The sequence below is a fragment of the Petaurus breviceps genome, unplaced genomic scaffold (genome assembly GCF_028583685.1).
Source record: "Petaurus breviceps papuanus isolate PSGF00001 unplaced genomic scaffold, PetGlider_PUasm1.0 90723, whole genome shotgun sequence".
Taxonomy (NCBI): domain Eukaryota; kingdom Metazoa; phylum Chordata; class Mammalia; order Diprotodontia; family Petauridae; genus Petaurus; species Petaurus breviceps.
Genome location: NW_027187323.1, coordinates 11376788 through 11395238, shown reverse-complemented (window position 1 = coordinate 11395238; position 18451 = coordinate 11376788). Strand labels below are relative to the sequence as shown.

The 18451-nt window shown below is 34.4% G+C and overlaps 1 protein-coding gene across 1 annotated transcript in view; it reads right to left on the bottom strand.

The window, feature by feature from the left end:
• The window catches only part of LOC138145106 (low-density lipoprotein receptor-related protein 1B-like), a 1285961-nt gene extending 1267923 nt beyond the window's left edge, over nt 1-18038 (bottom strand). The window contains exon 1 of the mRNA XM_069066764.1: nt 17275-18038. Coding sequence (XP_068922865.1) covers nt 17275-17455 — 181 coding nt within the window. The 5' untranslated portion in view covers nt 17456-18038. The remainder of the gene's footprint in view (nt 1-17274) is intronic.
• Nucleotides 18039-18451: the final 413 nt, after the last annotated feature.

Sequence of the window (18451 nt, the reverse complement as noted above, 5' to 3'; positions counted from 1 at the left end):
AAACTCCATGCCCAATGATTGACACTAAGATCCAACAATACACATCTTCAATGTGGCTTATCTATTTGTATGATGAATTGCCTTGTCAGAATTAGATCATCAATTCCTTAACAGCAAAGATTGCATCTTTTCTATGTCCTATAACTCTGGTCCATAGTTGTCTAAGATGTAGTTCAATAAATATTAATTGGCTTGAAGTATTTCCCAGTATTTGATTTTGAATTTGGTATAGGAGTTTGATCTAAGATAAACTGACCTAAGCTCCTTATTAAATAAGACCTCCAATCAGCACACTGGTTGTAAACTTCAATTCTTATCATCTATTTTAATGTTATTTATTACTCTATGATCAGTGGAAATTGAGGTACTAACTCTTGAAGAATGCTTGAAGCAAAAATAAACAAAGAAATGGTGAAATTATATCTATAAAACATTAGACACACAATGTGGTAAATAAAGCATGCACCTGGGAATAAGAAAAGACATGAGTTCAAATCATGTTTGTGACATATATTAGCTAGGATATCAAAGGGCAAATCAATTATTCTCTCAGTGCCACATGCAATTAGACTATAACTTATAGATGAGTTGTCAATTTGCATCAGTGGAGAGAATTTTCATCCTACATGAATGAAACCAAAGGTCCTGATCAAAAATATATATACTTACACAGACACATATATGTCTAAACAAAGGTATTAACATAGATATATAGCAAGCTCCCTCTCTCTTTCTCTCTCTCACACACACACACACACCTTAAAGAAAAATGTATGTATACATACAAATATAAATTTTGCTATACACATAAGTTTATGTATGTGCCTGTGTATGTATATACACATGTCTATAGAGACATGGATATGTAGAAATATAGAAATATACACATTCATTTTTGTGGATAGATATACATGTCCTTTTTTTCTTTGTCTTAACCTGCCATTTTATTTACATAGGTTTGCACTCCACAAATCAAACTTGGCAAGGCATTTGTAATTTATAACCCTAGGGAATTGCCCTGGGCCTGAAAGCTAAAGTCACTTTCCATGATCCCATAGCTAATGTGTGTCAGAAACACAGCTTGAAGGCTTATATTCCTCATCCTCAGGATAGTACTCTATTCACCACACCACACTGCCTTTCACTTATGTACAGGCTGGTGGGACAGAGTTTGGGGAAAGGTAAACTTTTTAAATGATCTTCAAAATATGTTCTTACCAAACATATTTCTGTGATTACTTTATAGATGTAATAAATGTAATAGATTATGCAATAATAATAATAATAATAATAATAATAGCTAGCATTTATGCAGTACTGCATTATTTGCAGAGCTTTGCACATTATCTCATTTGATCCCCACAGCAATATCTACCAGAAATTATATTGGGTGACCATAGAAATATATTTTTTAAGAATTTGAAAATATCTCTAGTGAAACTTCTCTGGACAAGTGAAGAGATGTGATTTTTAAAGACTAAAGGTCTAGCTATACTAATTCCTAAGTGCAACACAGGTACAAATCTAAAAATGGTGAAAAGAAGATTACACACACTGGTAAAGTCACAGCTTTTTTCAGAAAAAAAACGAAAGATGAAACTAAAATCTATCCCATTTTGTCTCAGCATGAAAATTTACTACTCATCAGGGTGACTTCTCTCTATATTTTTCCTTTCCTTTTTTCTCTCTCTCTTGCATTTCAATAGTCATCATTGTACCTCACAACAATGCTGATTCAAATCTTGGGGCTTTATCTTATTGTGTTATAATCTATTTCACAAGGCTCCTGGTGGGCTGAAGCTGACTGAAATCATAAGTACAACATTTGTTAACCATCATTAAGGTAATCTGGTTACCTAGATGACTTTCACTGACATTTCTCACCCTGGTCACAATCTGGGTCACATCTTTTTAACCATCTATGGAATCATTAAGAACATAAAGGCCTGGGTTGCCTTTCTCCCTACCATTTCTTCTTGGATTACTGGCTGGATGAAGGGAGTTTCCCAGAAGATCTTTAGGGGGTGGAAAGAATTACAGAGTTGTCTATCTATAGCTAAAAGGGACTTCAGAGGCCATTTAGTGCAAGTCTTTCATTTGACAGCTGAGGAAACTGAGGCTCAGGGAAGTTAATTAACAGTGACCTGCACAAGGTGACAGAGGTTAGTAATCATCAGAGGTACAATTTGAATTTAGGTCCTCAAATTCCAAAAGTAGTTATTCTTAAGGAAAATTGTCTTTGTTTTTCCCCTTCCCCCTCACACAAATGCACTTTCCCCTACTATTTTGAAACCTTTCTCCTGATGTTACTTGGTTACACTGTATTTTCAAAGACCCGGGAAGAATACTCTATTCTCCCTCCAGACTTGTTAGTGAACTAGTGATCCCATGAAGCTTCTTAAGGCTTTTAATTAAAAACCATCTTCTGGGTAGGAGGCTCTGTGGAGTAACACAGAGCCCACTCTTCTTGGTGTTAGAAGCCTGGAGTTGAAGTTTATTCTATGCCACTTATTAGCTATGTGAAATTGAAGCTTCATTTCTAATACCTCACTACCACTTTATGGGGTGAGAAGAGAAAGTTATAGCCTGATTTCCAAACTAATGGTTCATCCCTCCATTCCCGAAAATATATTTGTTCTATATTTGATTTTGCTTTTTGTATTATGTTTACATATTATTTCTTGAGGTCTCAAAATTTTCTGTCAATGTATCCCTGGTGCACAGAACGGTATCTGACAGCCAAGAGGTGTGTAATAAATGATTGTGGTTGTTTTTTCAATCTAGATGAAGCACCAACATGCTTTTCTCTATGGGATATAGCTGTAGGAATCCTGGAAAAGTTTTATTTTGTCTGAAAAGAAAATAAATAGATGCTAAATGTACATTTTTTCAAGAATTTCTAGTAATTTGAGGAAATGCTGTTATCTTTATTAACAGAGTGAACTGAATCTTGGCTTAGACAGGGAGTTAATAATTTAGTTCGGAGTGTGGGGATAGCATCATTATTGCTTAATTTCTTTCAGAAGACAGTTTTGTTAATCCTCTTGGGTCTTTATCTCTAAATCTGGGTATGCTCAAGTAATGTCAATGTTTTGGAAAAGAATTTGTTTTTGAGAGGCTTTCTTGTCATTGTAAGATTTTCAGATGTGTCACTAGTTTAACTGCTATCTGAATAAGCTTTATTTTCCTTGACTTTTCATAAAATATTCTAACTTTGTCCCAGTGGGTCACAACATCTAGTGCCCAAGAAACTCTTATTTTGGTTGACTAGACTCCACTTATGTATTTTTTTCAGCTAAAATACTAATAATCTTTCCTGATCTATCACAATCCTGTCCTCATAGTCTCATTTTGAGGTACAAACAAATAAATAAACTAATAAATAAATAAGATATATGGATAGATAGCAGATACAAATAGTAATGAAAATAAAGCTTGAACTAAATGTTCAAGTGTACTACTATGTATAGTATATGTATAGTATAGTATATTTATAGTATACTAATACGTATTATACAATTCTAACTGTGACACCTAAATCATGCCTCATATCCACAATATACAAATAACTCTTCCAATTCCTGCTGTTTTCAGTTACTCAGATTAATTTATTTCCATACTTTTTGGTACCCTTCTGCTAAAGCAGACAGTAAACCAGTTTATGGCAAGAGGCCACAATTAAATATCAATGAAAAATCCATTAACTTCAAATATGTTACTAAGGACCTAACTTAGTTGTGCTTTAACTTTCATATCATGTTGCTTATTTAACCTCTTTCTCAGGTACTTATGTAGGGCCCTATGCATAATTTTAATTATAGTTTTGAAATGGTGGGGGGACATTTTTAAAGAGCTTTCTGACAACAGTAATGAAAAATGAGCACTTTAACTTGCTCACAAATTGAATTTGTACACACTTCTATAAGATGTCTATGAAAACTGCATGTTCAAATAAGTCCTTATAAAATATATGGGGTGAAATGTTCTGTATCCACACACTACCTTGGCATTTATGGACTTTTAAATATTGATCTTTACTTTTCATCTTCTAAAAATAATTTGACTTTATTGTGAACCTTCTCTTGTTAATAAAGATGTCTTTGCATATAAAAAAGAAATATATTTTCTTTTCAATATCAACTATGGTAATAATTTAACAACTATAAAAGTATAAGTTAAATGGAGTTATTACCTTTATTCTTTGATGTCTTCAATCACCTCTTCATGAAGCAAACTGTTCCCAGAATCGCTGAGTGAATTGTTTAGATGCTGCCTAAATGACTTAGGAGATACAGGCTGAAAAAGCCAACACCTGATTAACATGAGCAGGTGAGGAAAGTTCTTAATCAGGAATGTTCCAAGCAAGGCAATATTAGCTTTAAAACCAAATAGGGGTAGGTAGGTGGCTCAGTGAATAGAGCACTGGCCCTAGAGTCAGGAGGACCTGAGTTCAAATCTGGCCTCAGACATTTAACATAAATCTGTCCTTGTGACCTTGGACAAGTCACTTAACCCCAATTGCCCTACCTTCCTCCCTCCAAAAAGCAAAACAACAACAACAACAACAAAAACCCAGGACTTTCTGGAGTTGCAAGGGAAGGAATAAAGGCTATGTTGAAGATATAAGGAACAGATGGTAAAGTACAGTACTCTGATGTGGCTGAGTCCTGTAAGAGCTTGGGACTTCAATTAAATTTCATTCATATGAAAATATTTCCCCTATGTCCTTTTTATCACTTTATACATCTCTCTTCTCTAGTTTGTTTTTCAGTTTCATTTGTGTCTATAAAACTGTTTTTTACTACTTTTTTTCTCATAGAGCTAGGGAATACATGATAGAGTGGGAAGAGATAAGCATATCGAGTATCTAGAGGAAGGATTTTCCTCAACAGAAATGAGGTCGATGTCTCATGTGCATAGCACAGTGCCTGGCACATAGTAAGAACCTAGTAAATGCTTGATGTTGTTAAATATGGTGTTTTTATTTCTTCAATACAAGTAATCCACAGGAATAACTAGACTAGAATCCTCAAACCTATTTATTAAGATGCATGGACAGATTGTAAAACTGACAGCAGCTCCCTTCCCTGACTTGGAGACAGTAGGTTTAATAGAAAGGACCCTCTCATAGAAGACAGGAACTATACATTCTACCGCTAAAAAGCTATATTAATTTGGGCAACTCGTTTCACCCTTCAGTAATTCAATTTCTGCATATGAAAAATCAAGGGATTGGACTAGGAGATTTCTAAAGTTCTATCCTGTAATAATATATTAATTATGACCTTACTACAGCACCAACCCTTTATCTTGTGATTTTAAAGCTCCATGGAAGCAAAAAGTGACTCTTTCTTACTTTAAAAAGGAGAGAAACTATCCTAGATTATCTAGACTAAATTCTTCATTTTAAAGGAGAAAGAGTTGAAGCCCAGAAGGTTAAGTGATTTCACCATAGGCACTGAGCTAGTAAGTAGGAACATCATGATATGAATCTTTTTTTAATGGAAAATTCATTACTCCTTTCACTATACCACAACTACCTCTCAATAAAATAATAACTCGTATAAGTCCCTTCTTTACAAAGAAGGCATGGATAGGTGGCTCAGTGAGTAAAGCACCTGCCCCAAAGTGAGGAGGACCTGAGTTTGGTTCCGACCTCAGACACTTAACACCCATACCCCCCGCTTGCCACATACACACAGAACTAACTGTATAACCTTGGGCAAGTTACTTAACCCCAACTGCCCTCCAAAAATAAGGCAAAAAAAATGTTTACAAAGTGCTTTGTCCTAGATTCCTACAGATGAAGAAACCTAGATTAACAAGGTTCAGTGAGTTGACTACATTGCATACCTATCAAATATCACAACTTTGAATCTGAATTATTATAATTTTTTTAAATTTTAAGTCTAATGTACTTGCAGGAGACAGTGTTCCAATAAATAATATCAGGGTCAAGAACCAAATGTAACATCATGATGATCCACATAGCAAACAAAACGAAACAAAAACAAAACTATAGTTTTGCTTTTCATTTAGATTTATTATTTCTTCTTTATAGGAGATGCCCAACATGGAAAATTCTCTCCAGTGATGCAGATTGACAAGTTGTATAATTTATGGGAATTGGGAGTTGCCTGGGGCACTAAGAAATTGTGTTTTGTCCAGTGTCATACAGCTACTGTATGTTGGAAAGGGATGTGAACCCAAGTCTTCTTAATGCCAAAGGAAGTCCTCTATCAACTATTCCAGACTGTCTCTCTCTCTCTCTCTCTCACTTATATATGAGTATATGTATATATACATATATATGTGTGTCTGTGTATATAAACATACACACACATACATAAGAGAGAAGAGACAGACACCGAGACAGAGACAAGAGATAGAGAGAAAAGCTGTGTCCATCTATTTCATCTAGGCTAAAAAATGGCCACTCTTAGACCTGATCCCACTATTAATGGGCATGAAAGCTTTGATATGCATGGTTTCTGACCTGTGTCACTTCTACTACCTCCTTAGACAGGTTAGTGACCTTCCATTCCTTGGGGATCACCACATTATTATAGGACTTAATGTTGGTTCCCAATCTGCTTAGAACACTCTCCTTCAGAACTCCTGAGCTCAAGCAATCTCTCTATCTTGACTTCTCCAGTAGTAGGATTTACAAGTGCATTCTTCCATGGCTAGTTACAAGCTCTCTCTCTCTCTCTCTCTCTCTCTCTCTCTCTCTCTCTCTCTCTCTGTCTGTCTCTCTCACACACACATACATGCACAAAAACATGCAATTTTTTGAGGTGATGAAGAAATGACCTTGGTCACTAAATATGACAATGGAATTTTCTCCCTGTTACAAAGGAGAGTTTATTCCTTCTCCTTGATAAAGTTCAGAAATTGAAGGCATCGATTTGGTACATTATGCAGCATGATGTCATGGCATTTAGCCTATTCATGTGAATAGGCATCATCCCGAAATTTCTTCATCTGTAAAACATAGAAAATAGTGACTTCTCTCTCTACGAGCTTCAAGGGGGTGTTGAGAACTTCCACTTAGACAATAGAAGTAAAAACAATTTGAAAAGTATAAAGTACAAGACAAATACAAGGTGTTGCTTCAGCTGTTCTTATTAAGATTTTTATTAGTTTGTTGCTAATGATTACTCTTCTCATAACAATCTATAGGGGTCTTGAAATATTGCTGCATTTCTCTTTTAAGGATGGGTAAAATAAGTTCCATAGCAGTGTGAAGGTACTAAATTCAGGGCCCAGATTAGCAAATATACAAAATGGAGGCTTTGTAGGCTTTCTGAACCTTAGATTCTTTCAGGACATTGCAAGATGAAAATATGCTAACATTTTGGTTGCTTTAATTTCAAATTATTTGACAGTATGGTTAGGGAATGAAATTATGAACAAAATGAACAGAAGAGTATATATATTTGGAATAGTCTGTGTACTAATGTTTAACAAGAAGACTGAGTTCTAATTCTACCCTTAATTAACTATTGGTGACATGCTCTGTTATCTGCTCCATTATTGTTCAGGTTATTTTTGCTCCCTCTTAGGGTGGAATTTTAGTGCCATCATTTTTTGCACCTAATATGTATGCTAATCATTTTGCTGTGTTATGGAGCAGAAGTTTACACTGTTTACTCATCTTCAGTAGAGTGTGTGTTTTGAGATGCTAGTCTTCATCCCTCTGATAATTAGAATGATACATCTTTTGTATCATCAAGTTCAATCTGTGACAAAACTAACTTCCCCAAGAAGGACTCACATCAGAGTCTTTGTCATAATCACTATATCTTAATCATCTATTTAAATCTGTCATATACTAATAATATTGCTACTCCCAAAAAACACAATGAGAAAAAATACTTAAATTTACTAATGCTTCTGCTGTCATCACTTATTCTGAAAAAAATCAGGCACTTTCAATTCAACAAACATTTATTAAACACCTATTATGTGTAAATCACTATACTAGACACGGTGTACTAAAAAGAACAATAAAACGGACAACTCCTACTCTCAAAAATCTTACATTCTGAGGTGTGTGTTTGTGTGTATGTGCACACCTTCATAGTAATAACAAAACATATGTTTAATTGAAAAGAGGAGAAAGTACTAACAAAGAGGGAAAGAGGAAAGGGATTAGGAAAATCCATTTATGTCTGGGATTTGTGTATGAATGCAGGGAATCCAAAGATTGAACACTGAATTCCAGGATTTCTTCTCAATTAAGAGAAGTGGTGGAGAATGGAAGGGTTTTTTTTAAGTCCTTAAATAAAGAGGAATTTGGCCTCAATTATCTAGATATTTTATGTAAAACTTCATTTTCTTAACCTTAAGACCCAGATACCTCAACCACTTTACTTGTGTGAGTGGAAAGCCTGGGTGAAATATCAATGTCAACTTTTATTCCCATGGACTCTTCGTTCTTCTTTGCACTCTAGAATTATAGCATGATCACCATTTCTTAAGGAGGAGATCACCCCAAAATTGTCAGCTCATGAAGATAATGCTTATTATATTTTTCTTAGAATTTACTCAATATATCCCAGGCCTCCTCAAGCCAACATAATTATAGCACCATCTTTTTACCCCCTTTCTTTTTAGTTTTCTTTGTTCAATTCAAGAAGAAAGGGCAAAGCTTACAAATTGTCATTAAAGAAAAACTCAGCAGCTGTAAAATCCTCAAGGAATTATATATTCTTATTTCTAAAGTCAAGCAGTCTTGTAAAGCTAGAAGATAAGTCGAAGAAAGGTGCAAAAGTTGAGAAGGAATGTCCTATTGATACTAAGAATGAAACAAGAGATGTTCTGTGATGATACCTTGATCTTACCCAAAAAAGAAATGTATTCTTTCCGTCAAAATGAAGCTGTATTTCAACAATACCCCTCTTCAGTTTGAAGACTAAGCCATTCAGGACAATGAAGTGCATATAACTTAGGCAGAGATGTCCAACTGATAATAAGAATGCATTGCAAGATAAAATATAATACATGGTTCTTACCAAGGCAAACTTTCTTCTTCATGCAGTTTATGCTATTTAACTAAGTTGGAAGAAATAGCATATGAAAAGTATTTCACTTAAGGTGATGTGCTAAAAAGAAAAGAGCTATATTATGCATCATGAATACATATGTACACATCTAAATATAACTATGTTTTAAGAGTAGGTCAGGAAATAGTGAGATCAAGGAGAAAGAAATATGTTCGAATATTAGAAGAGCCTATTAATTGTTCACATTTTGATCAATGAAGAAGCCTTTTCAAAATAGATAATATACAGAATGGGACATAGTTATTTCAAGAGAAATTCTGAATTGTCAGAATTTACTAAACAAAGATAGAGTATCATTTGAACACAATCGTGTCAGTTAAGTATTGACTATTTTGGCAAATTATATTTAAGAGATGTTAAATGGGTCTGAATTTAAGAGAAACATCACAACTAGATGGGCCCACATATTGAATCTTGTGGCCTAATGTTTATCATAATTAGACACATTCAAATATTTTAATAAATTTACATATTAAGTAACTGTCATTTCTTTAATAGCACAATGAAATTCATTGTTATTCATTCTATTATTTTATGACTTATTCTCTTACCTGAATTAAGAGCAAATGTAATTTTTTATGATATATCTTCATTTTCATTAAAAATGAAAATGTTAAATTAAAATCAATTAAAACTATAAAGTATGTGTTTAGTGATGATTACCCCAAATATAATTACTAGAACAGACAGCATAACAAAATTGAGATAATGCAGGTCTTAAAATCAGGAAGTTCTGGGTTCAAGTCCTGCCTCCAACACATGCTAATTACATCACATGCTGAAATTCTATTTCTCAAGCTACAATGATATGTTACAGATATATTGACTATCTGTATTGGCAGAAGTCCCCATACCAACAGTTCGCCACAAACACATTACTAGTCTGTACCAAAACAAATGCACAAGCAAGAAAAAAAATCCAAAAATAAGAATGCATTCAGATTAGAAACATAATTGTTCCAAAATAATCTAAGTTCAAAGTCAATATTGAAACTAAATCCTACTGATAAATTCAAGTTAACTCACATGCTACTGAATGTTAAAAGGCAAAATATTTGTCAAAGTCTGAAAAACAAAAAAAAATCATGTCAGTGAAAGCAGATGATTGGAGTGGTTTATGATTTCTTCGTAAAATATGCTTTCAAGATGTCTCCACATAAATGGCAATTTTTTAAAGAATTGACTGTTTACTAACTAACATCTTGAAAATTAAAAAAAAAAACATTTCTGTCCAACAATATATTGTTAATAACTTAATATAAATCAAAACAAACATGTTTGTAGATAAGTCATACATGAAAAAATGTGTGATGGGGCTGAAAGAACATAGAATAAGGAGTTAAAAGTAGTCCTGGCTGGACCACTTAGCCATCTGTGTGACCTTGGGAAAGTAATCTAACCACTCTGAACTTCTATTTCCTCATCTAAAAATTGGCAATGTTGATACCTGTCTTGCCTCCCTTAGTGGGTTATTTTGATAATCAAATGAGAAAATGTATGAGAGAGAGGTTTAACAAATAATAAAAAAGAAAGTTCTTAGTAGTTTGTTGAAAATAATTGTCCATGATTATGATGATTGAACTCCTGATTGTATCTGAAAAGAAATAGGGTTTCACTATGCTACTGGAAAGAAGGAAACACGTTTGTTTTTATTAGAGAGGAAGAGATATCAGGTTAAATCTATTGGCAGAGACTGTAATAGGAAGAATTATAGAGAATAATCATAGAATGGTTAAAATGTGTATTTGCCTACATATTGTTGGGCCAATGTCTTCAACCTCTCAGGGTCACAGCTTCCTTGGTTTTCTCATCCACAAAATGAAGTAGTTGGATGGATCACTTCTAAGATATTTTCTCTAGTTTAGAATCCATATAATATAGGAAATTTTTTCATGGTCCCTTATATGCTTTATATATCCTTTTGATACCTATTTTAAAATTTATAAAATTTTCCTCTCAACAACAGTATCCAAGAGCACTGGAATTAATAGATTCAGAATATTATATCAGATAATTCACTTTTATATACAAAATCACTTACAAAAAATGTATTTTTATAAGCACAGTCCACCTTGAAATTGGGGAATGGGTACCAAATTTACCTTGCTCATTCACACATCAAGAGTTTTCATTGTCATTGTATAATTATTCAGACTAGATTTTTTTCAAAAAGTATTCAGCTTACTTTTTACTTTTTTATAGTATTTAACCTCTAGAGATAATAAATACCTTCTTAGAAAATAAAATGCTTAAGGAAATAAAGTGACATTCTTTTTCACAAAACAAAACAATTGGAAAATGTCATGATGACCTGGTGACTGCTGCCTTTATGAGTGTTGTTAGTTTTGTTATCACTATTTAATAGTAGGGTAGGGAGTTTTATATCTATGTACAGGTACCTCAATGCTCAAATGTTAAAAAAAAAAATTAGTCTATATCATGAAGAGGAGAATATTTATTTTCTGACAAATTCAATTAATACAACTATTTTTTTTTGCTTGTTGGCTTAATGAAAACAGGTAGGGACCAGAGGTTTTAGAGCTGTAAGGGATCTTAGAAATCATCTAATCCAATTACTTTATTTTATACATGAGGAACAGCTGAAGCCTATAGATGTTAAATGACCTTTGTAAGTTTTTTTTTCCCTTTTCTTTTGTAAATTCTATTTTTCTTCACTCTCTCTTCCCAACCCAAAGCAGCTTTTGGCACAATTCTGAAACAAAAATTGGTATTCCTTTTCCTTGGGAGATTATAGTGAAACTAAAGAAAGGCCTAAAAACTTACACAGGGCAAAATCATTGAATGATGAGCACATTCTAAGAGATTTACTTATTTGATTTCACAGTTTCATTAGTGCCATAACTAAAAGAAAAAGTAACGTGGACATTAAATACTATGTCTATATCTGTATATATTTTTTTATATCTATACACATACATATATAAACATATATAGTATATACACACTATATATGTGTATATATACACATATTTACATACACATGCCTATATATACCTATATGCACACAGATACCTATAAGTATATGTATATAGATACCTATATCTATATGTATGTATGTTATATACACATCATAAATTCAAATATGAGTATCACATTTCAAAATTACATTATGGCTAAGTGTTTTGTTGTATTGAAATACTAATGTATATATTATACTTTGAAATAAATTGCCTATCTTTTGAAGCTTGAGGATACTTTAATTGTACAAACTTTATTGCAAAAGTGAATGTGTAACAAGATTTTATCTCTGTCTCATACAAAGAATATAACTTTGTATAATTCCAAACAAGGTAAGCCTAGGAGAGCAAAGCTTTTCATGACAAAAAACACCTATATGTTTTCTAGAATGTTGGTCATAGTACTTGACTTAAGCAGAAAAATAAAAGGAAGGGAGGGAGGAAGGAAGGAAGGAAGGAAGGAAGGAGGAAAGGAAGAAAGAAAGAAAGAAAGAAAGAAAGAAAGAAAGAAAGAAAGAAAGAAAGAAAGAAAGAAAGAAAGAAAGAAAGAAAGAAAGAAAGAAAGAAAGAAAGAAGGAAAGAAAGAGAGAGAGAAAGAAAGAGGAAGGAAGGAAGGAAAGAAGGACAGAAGGAAGGAAGGAAGGAAGGAAGGAAGGAAGGAAGGAAGGAAGGAAGGAAGGAAGGAAGGAAGGAAGGAAGGAAGGAAGGAAAGGCTATATAGGTAATGCTAGAAGTGGTCTTATTTAAGTGGGAAATTATTAGTATTAACTGGTGACATCATGTTGGCACAGCATATGTGGTTTTTAGTATAAAGTCCTCTATTCTCTTTGAATGTGTCTATCTGGAATGAAGACAAGTGCTTCCTTTGAAAAAAAGAATTGTTTTGACAGGGAGACATGAAGATAGACTTATTTATCAATACTTCTAGAAAAAAAAAACAGCTAGAGTTGGGAAAGTAATAGATGGATACATTTCATACTACATGCAAGTATTGATAATAGAAACATAAAGAATATGGAAACTAAGATCATGCTGTTTGAAGGTATTAAATATATCCTATAGTCATTTAAAGTGTCAAGTTACATTTCAGTATACTCAAAAATATAACTTTAAATGGAGCCTACCTTTATAGAATCCCAGGATAATAAAATGAAGTAGGCTATGAGACAATAAAACTATTCTCAGGATGTTTGATCTATCTTGCCCAAGATATTTTGAAGACTAAGAATAGATTCATGGTTTCTACTTAAATGGAATGTAGCATTCAAAATGCTGGGCATTTCTTCATAAGTTTACCATGACACATTTTTCAGATCTGGACTCTACTCTCCTAAGATTATTTGAGACTACTTGAATTTTTAGGCTTCTCTCAACCAATGCCACAACTGGTTAAAATGTAGTCACACTAAAATGTGCCTGTATATTTTTCACCCATAGAGCTTCATTTATATTTAGCTGTGTTTGTAAGGGAGCATCATCAAATGATCATGGCTCTGTAAAGTTTCTCAAGTGATTTTGATTGCAAAGTTAGATCAAAATCAGTTATTTTTATTTTTAGAAATGGCCCTTTTGTCCATAAAAACTTTTCCTTATCTCCAACAAACTTTTTTTTAAATTTCATTCCATTAATTCCCAATCCTATGTTTTTTTTTCTTGGTGTTCTATTATTCCCCACACCATTAACATTATTTCAGTTTTCTTTCCATTCTCACCTTCTTTTTACTTTGTTACCCAGTTTAATATATATGGTATCAGAAAAGACAGAAGCAAAACAATGAGAAGCTCTAGAGTCTAAATTAGTGAGAGAAGATCTAACAAGTTTAAAGTCATGTAAGACAACACTATATACATTTATATGGATTTCCAGATCATTCTCCTGGGTGCAAACGGGGAGAGAAAAAGAATCCTACTAGTAACCAAGCTTTGGCATACATACAGAAAGATTTTCTTCAATGTTTTTTCTCCTTCATAGAATAAAAACGACCTCAAAGTTAGGTATAATAATTTTGTAATATGCTTCCAAAAAGCATGAGACCCAAGAACTGAATATATACCAGGGGAAGCTTTCTCAGAATCTTTTCTTTCAAGAACAATGACATTTTTAAACATGATGCCTTTTAAGTCTTAATTTTAATCAAACTTTGCTTTGATATGATATGACATTATGGTATGAAGAATTGGTTGACTCTAAGGGAAACTGATTTATTCATCTCTTTTGACTGGAATGATTTACAATGATGTTGCCTCTTTAAGAAGTGATGTACTCTAACCAGATTTGACAATAAGCAATATTTCTTTTTTGTTTAATTTAACCCTTCATTAGAACTAACATAACTGGGGTAAAAAAGGAAACAAACCTTAAAATAGAAGATAGGTTAATAAGTACAAATGTGACACAGAGTTTCAAGCATAGCTTTATAAGATATTAAAACTCATGCTCACAAATGTACATAGTAACTGAGCAAAACACCAAATTGACAGTAATGTTGACATTTCTTTTCAATATAAAAAAAAGTTTAGTAAACTATCCATTGACCAACATATATTTAAAGGGCATTAAAAAGGCTACAAGTCCTCTGCTGTTCTCATTGAAAACACATAGGTATTTCAGGAATATCCAGGTTTCTGTTTTGTTCCTAAAGGGCAATGAACATAATAAGCCATTCAATAAGTTATAGCTCATTAACCTCTTTCTTGGGTCTGTCTTCTTATAGCTTCAGGAATTCTGACTGCCATATGTCATGCAGAAATTGAACTATTTGACTCTTTAAAACAAGCCGGATTTCTCCTCTCCACTACATATGACCTATTCTCTTTTTGTTCTAATAACTGGTTATGATACTTTTTTTTTAACAGGTTTAGGGACTCAAGTATAGGAAACAACCATGGCAAAATAATCAATCCTTGACCATTTTTACTTATTCAAATGAATTTGCCTCAGCTATACAATGGTATAATGCTTGACTTGTAGACAAAAATGACAGGTCATTTAAACATCAAGTCAGTACATGAACTATAGAGGTATAAATAATAATATATTATGTATATCTCTGTCAGCTATAGAGTTTAACCTAGAGATACACACACATATATGCATATATATCATATCTCTCTGTGTATATGTAGATTTATTTATATCAAACTTTTATAGGTACACAAATACACATACAAATATACATGCAAAAATATCCAAAGTTTAGTTTCACACATAAAAGAAAACCCTTAACTTATTTAGTCCACAGTTCAGAAGAAACTAGATGGATTGGAGCTTAACATGTTTAACTTTTTTTTTTATTAATTCTTGATCTCTATAGACATTCATTCCCATCACCCTGGAAACAGCCGTATTCTCATAAACACTAAAAGAACAAAATTCCTAATCTCAATGAGGCTGAGGCTTTCTCAATGTGAGATTAAACCATAAACAGTCCAACAGTAATGGTCTGCTAATGCCACTCTTTTTTGGTTAGAGGACAGAATTTGGAGTGAGAAAACAAACTTAATTCTAGTGCCTAGCTTTGACCCTACTTTGAACAGATTTCCTAAGAAAAATAGATTCCTGATCCTCACAATTTTAAATATTACTTTCAGGTAAAAGTCATGTGTCACTGTCCTCATTAGCACATTAGTGTCCTGTTTCCAAATCAACTCCAAAACAAGTTTAAACAAGTTCAGAAGTGATCTGTCAGAGGATATAGACTAAACATGGAGCAATTTGCAGAGATGTGGCAGAGATGTTTTTCAAAAATAAAAATTATTATTAACAAATGTTAAACAACCTGCCATGAGTCCAGAAAGAATGCATGCTAAAATCACTACTGGGTGCAGTAAATGTCATCTATGGATATGCTATAAAAATCCATAAGCTTCGGATGCTAACAGCAAGTTGGATAGAACCATCACAATTAATGCCTGTGTTCTTTCTTATAATGAAGCTATAATTTTTAGTCAATGCATAATTGCTTTCATACAAACACAGTTATTAGATTACTCAATGCTACATTTTTCCTTTTTGCTTGCCATTGGTGTATAGTTTATCTCTTTTTCCAATTAAACAAAAAGCCTCACCATTATCAGTCAACATGAGATCAGTTTAATGATAAAGGTCTAGATTTATAAATTACCCGATTCTGCAACTTTATAGTTAGCCACTACTCTCACAAATACTTCCAAACATGCTGCTTGCTTATTTTTTTTTTACTCTACTTCTATTGCCAAAGGTAATCAGACTTCCCCAAAGATTCTAGGCTTTCCAGATAGAAAGTTTTGCAGAATCCACCTTTATTCTGATCTCCTTTCCCTTCCCCCCACCCCACTTGAAACTTGGATCACTCATAGGCTATTGGATCTAAAGCAAGAACAAAATGCCAGACAGGAAAGCCACTGCACTACCTAGTGAGTTTGGCATCTCAAGGTATTAGAGGGGATGTTGCCAAGCTCCGACCTGCTAAAAGGGGGGTGGGTGGGGGGCTGAAGTTTAGGACCCATTCTGGTTGTGCTTTTGACCCAGCTGGTCTCCAAGAGCAATTGCTCTCTATCTTAGCGACATAAATCATAAATCTCGTTGGGAAGTCTGTTCCACATACACTGCAGGAAAGGACGGGAGGCTGTCATCAGTCTCCCCTTTTACCCTTTCCACAAAGGTTGGTTGCAGGAGGTAAGGAAGTTCAATGTAGTGATAAGTTGAGGAAGGAAGCGCACAAAAGCGCCTAACGCAGAGGCTTGGAGAGCCCTCAAAGCCTTGCAGTGCACCAGGATTGCTTAGCAATAGCCAGCGAGAGGAGCTTCTTTAAGACGCGGAAATCTGATGCTAACATCTGCAGCGTTCGGGTGCACGGGTGGCAACGAGCTGCGAGGTCCAAACGCTCTCAACTGGGCGAAATTAGAAACGTTTAAAAAAGAAAAAGAAAAACCTTAAAAAAAAAAAAAAAGACTTCTAGAGATTCATGCCTCGGACACCTGGTTTTGAAAACCCCATCATTGGGGGGCGGGGGTGGGAGGAGAAAGGAAAAAAGAAAAAGAAAAACACAGAGACATTAAAACAAAACAAAACAGAACAAACAAACAAAAAAAAAAAAACCCAAACTGTGCACCTTAGCATACCGTGTCCCGTGCAGTGGGGTTGCAGGACCCAAGTTTCCCAATCACTTCTTCCCTAGCCTATTAGGAAAGCCGGGCGAGAGACCAGGAGAGAAGGGGAGGAAAGCATAATAAAGTATTCTTCTTACCTCGATCGGCTCCCACGGTCAGCACCTTAGCAATAGGCAATAATCCCGAGATTGTGACTAAGGCTAAGAGAAACTCAGACATTGTTGTTGCCGGGTAAGGCAGCCTGCGCTCAGGGTTGCTTGGCTGCACTCTCGGCCAGGCAGCGGCAGCAGCACTGAGCCCGGAATGGAGCAGCGTCATTTACAAATGTCACTGGAAATTCTTCTGCTAAATGAGCCCAGCCCGTCTGCCTTCTCCCTGCCTTCAGCAGGATTTGGAAGGTGTATGGATGTGTGTGTATGTGTGTGTGTGAATGTCTATGTGTATGTGTGTGTGAAAGAGAGAGGAGTGTGTGTGTGCGTGTGTGTGTGCGTGTGTGAGCCGCTTGTGTGTCTTGACTTTTCAATGCAGAGTACGTCTGATCTTACATCACGCAAGAGGGGCAGTGAGAGATGCCAGAGGATGGGAATTCACTGATTAATCACAGAATCTACCATACACCCCTTTGCTGTCCACATAAATCACATCTATTACTTAGTAAGAGGCATTTAACACAACAGGAAAATACCACCGCAAACTGAAAGCACTACAAATCACAATTATCCGCGTCTCCTTGAAGGGAAAGTAACTCCACGCCGTTCTATGGGGATTTGGGTATTTAGAAAAGGGGGAAATTTCTGCATTGGATTGAGCAAGCCAGCCTCTCCGCTCCACATTTAGCAGCCAGCTCGGAATTATCAGCGAGATCATTCAGAGGCTCTCTCTTCTGGAAGTAGATCTGTCTCCCTTTCTCTAGTGGAAGCGTCATTCTTGAAAAGGAGGGGCAGTAAGCTGAGTAACTTAAGTCTTCTCTTAGGCAAATGGTTTCCTCTGCTAAAGAAGTAATTAAAACGCTTTGTAAAATATACTTTTAATTTTTACCTCCAAGTAGTCCTATGGGCACACAGGCATAATTCAGTAACTCAGCAACTATATATATATATATATATATATATGTGTGTGTGTGTGTGTGTGTGTGTGTATACACACACATACATATATACACACATATATGCATATATACATACACACATATAAAGACACATACATGAAAATATATGTATACCCACATCTATGTATGTGTGTGATGAACACATCATTAATCATTGTTTAATGGTATGAACTTAGAACCAGCCATCTATTGGCTTCTATAAGTAA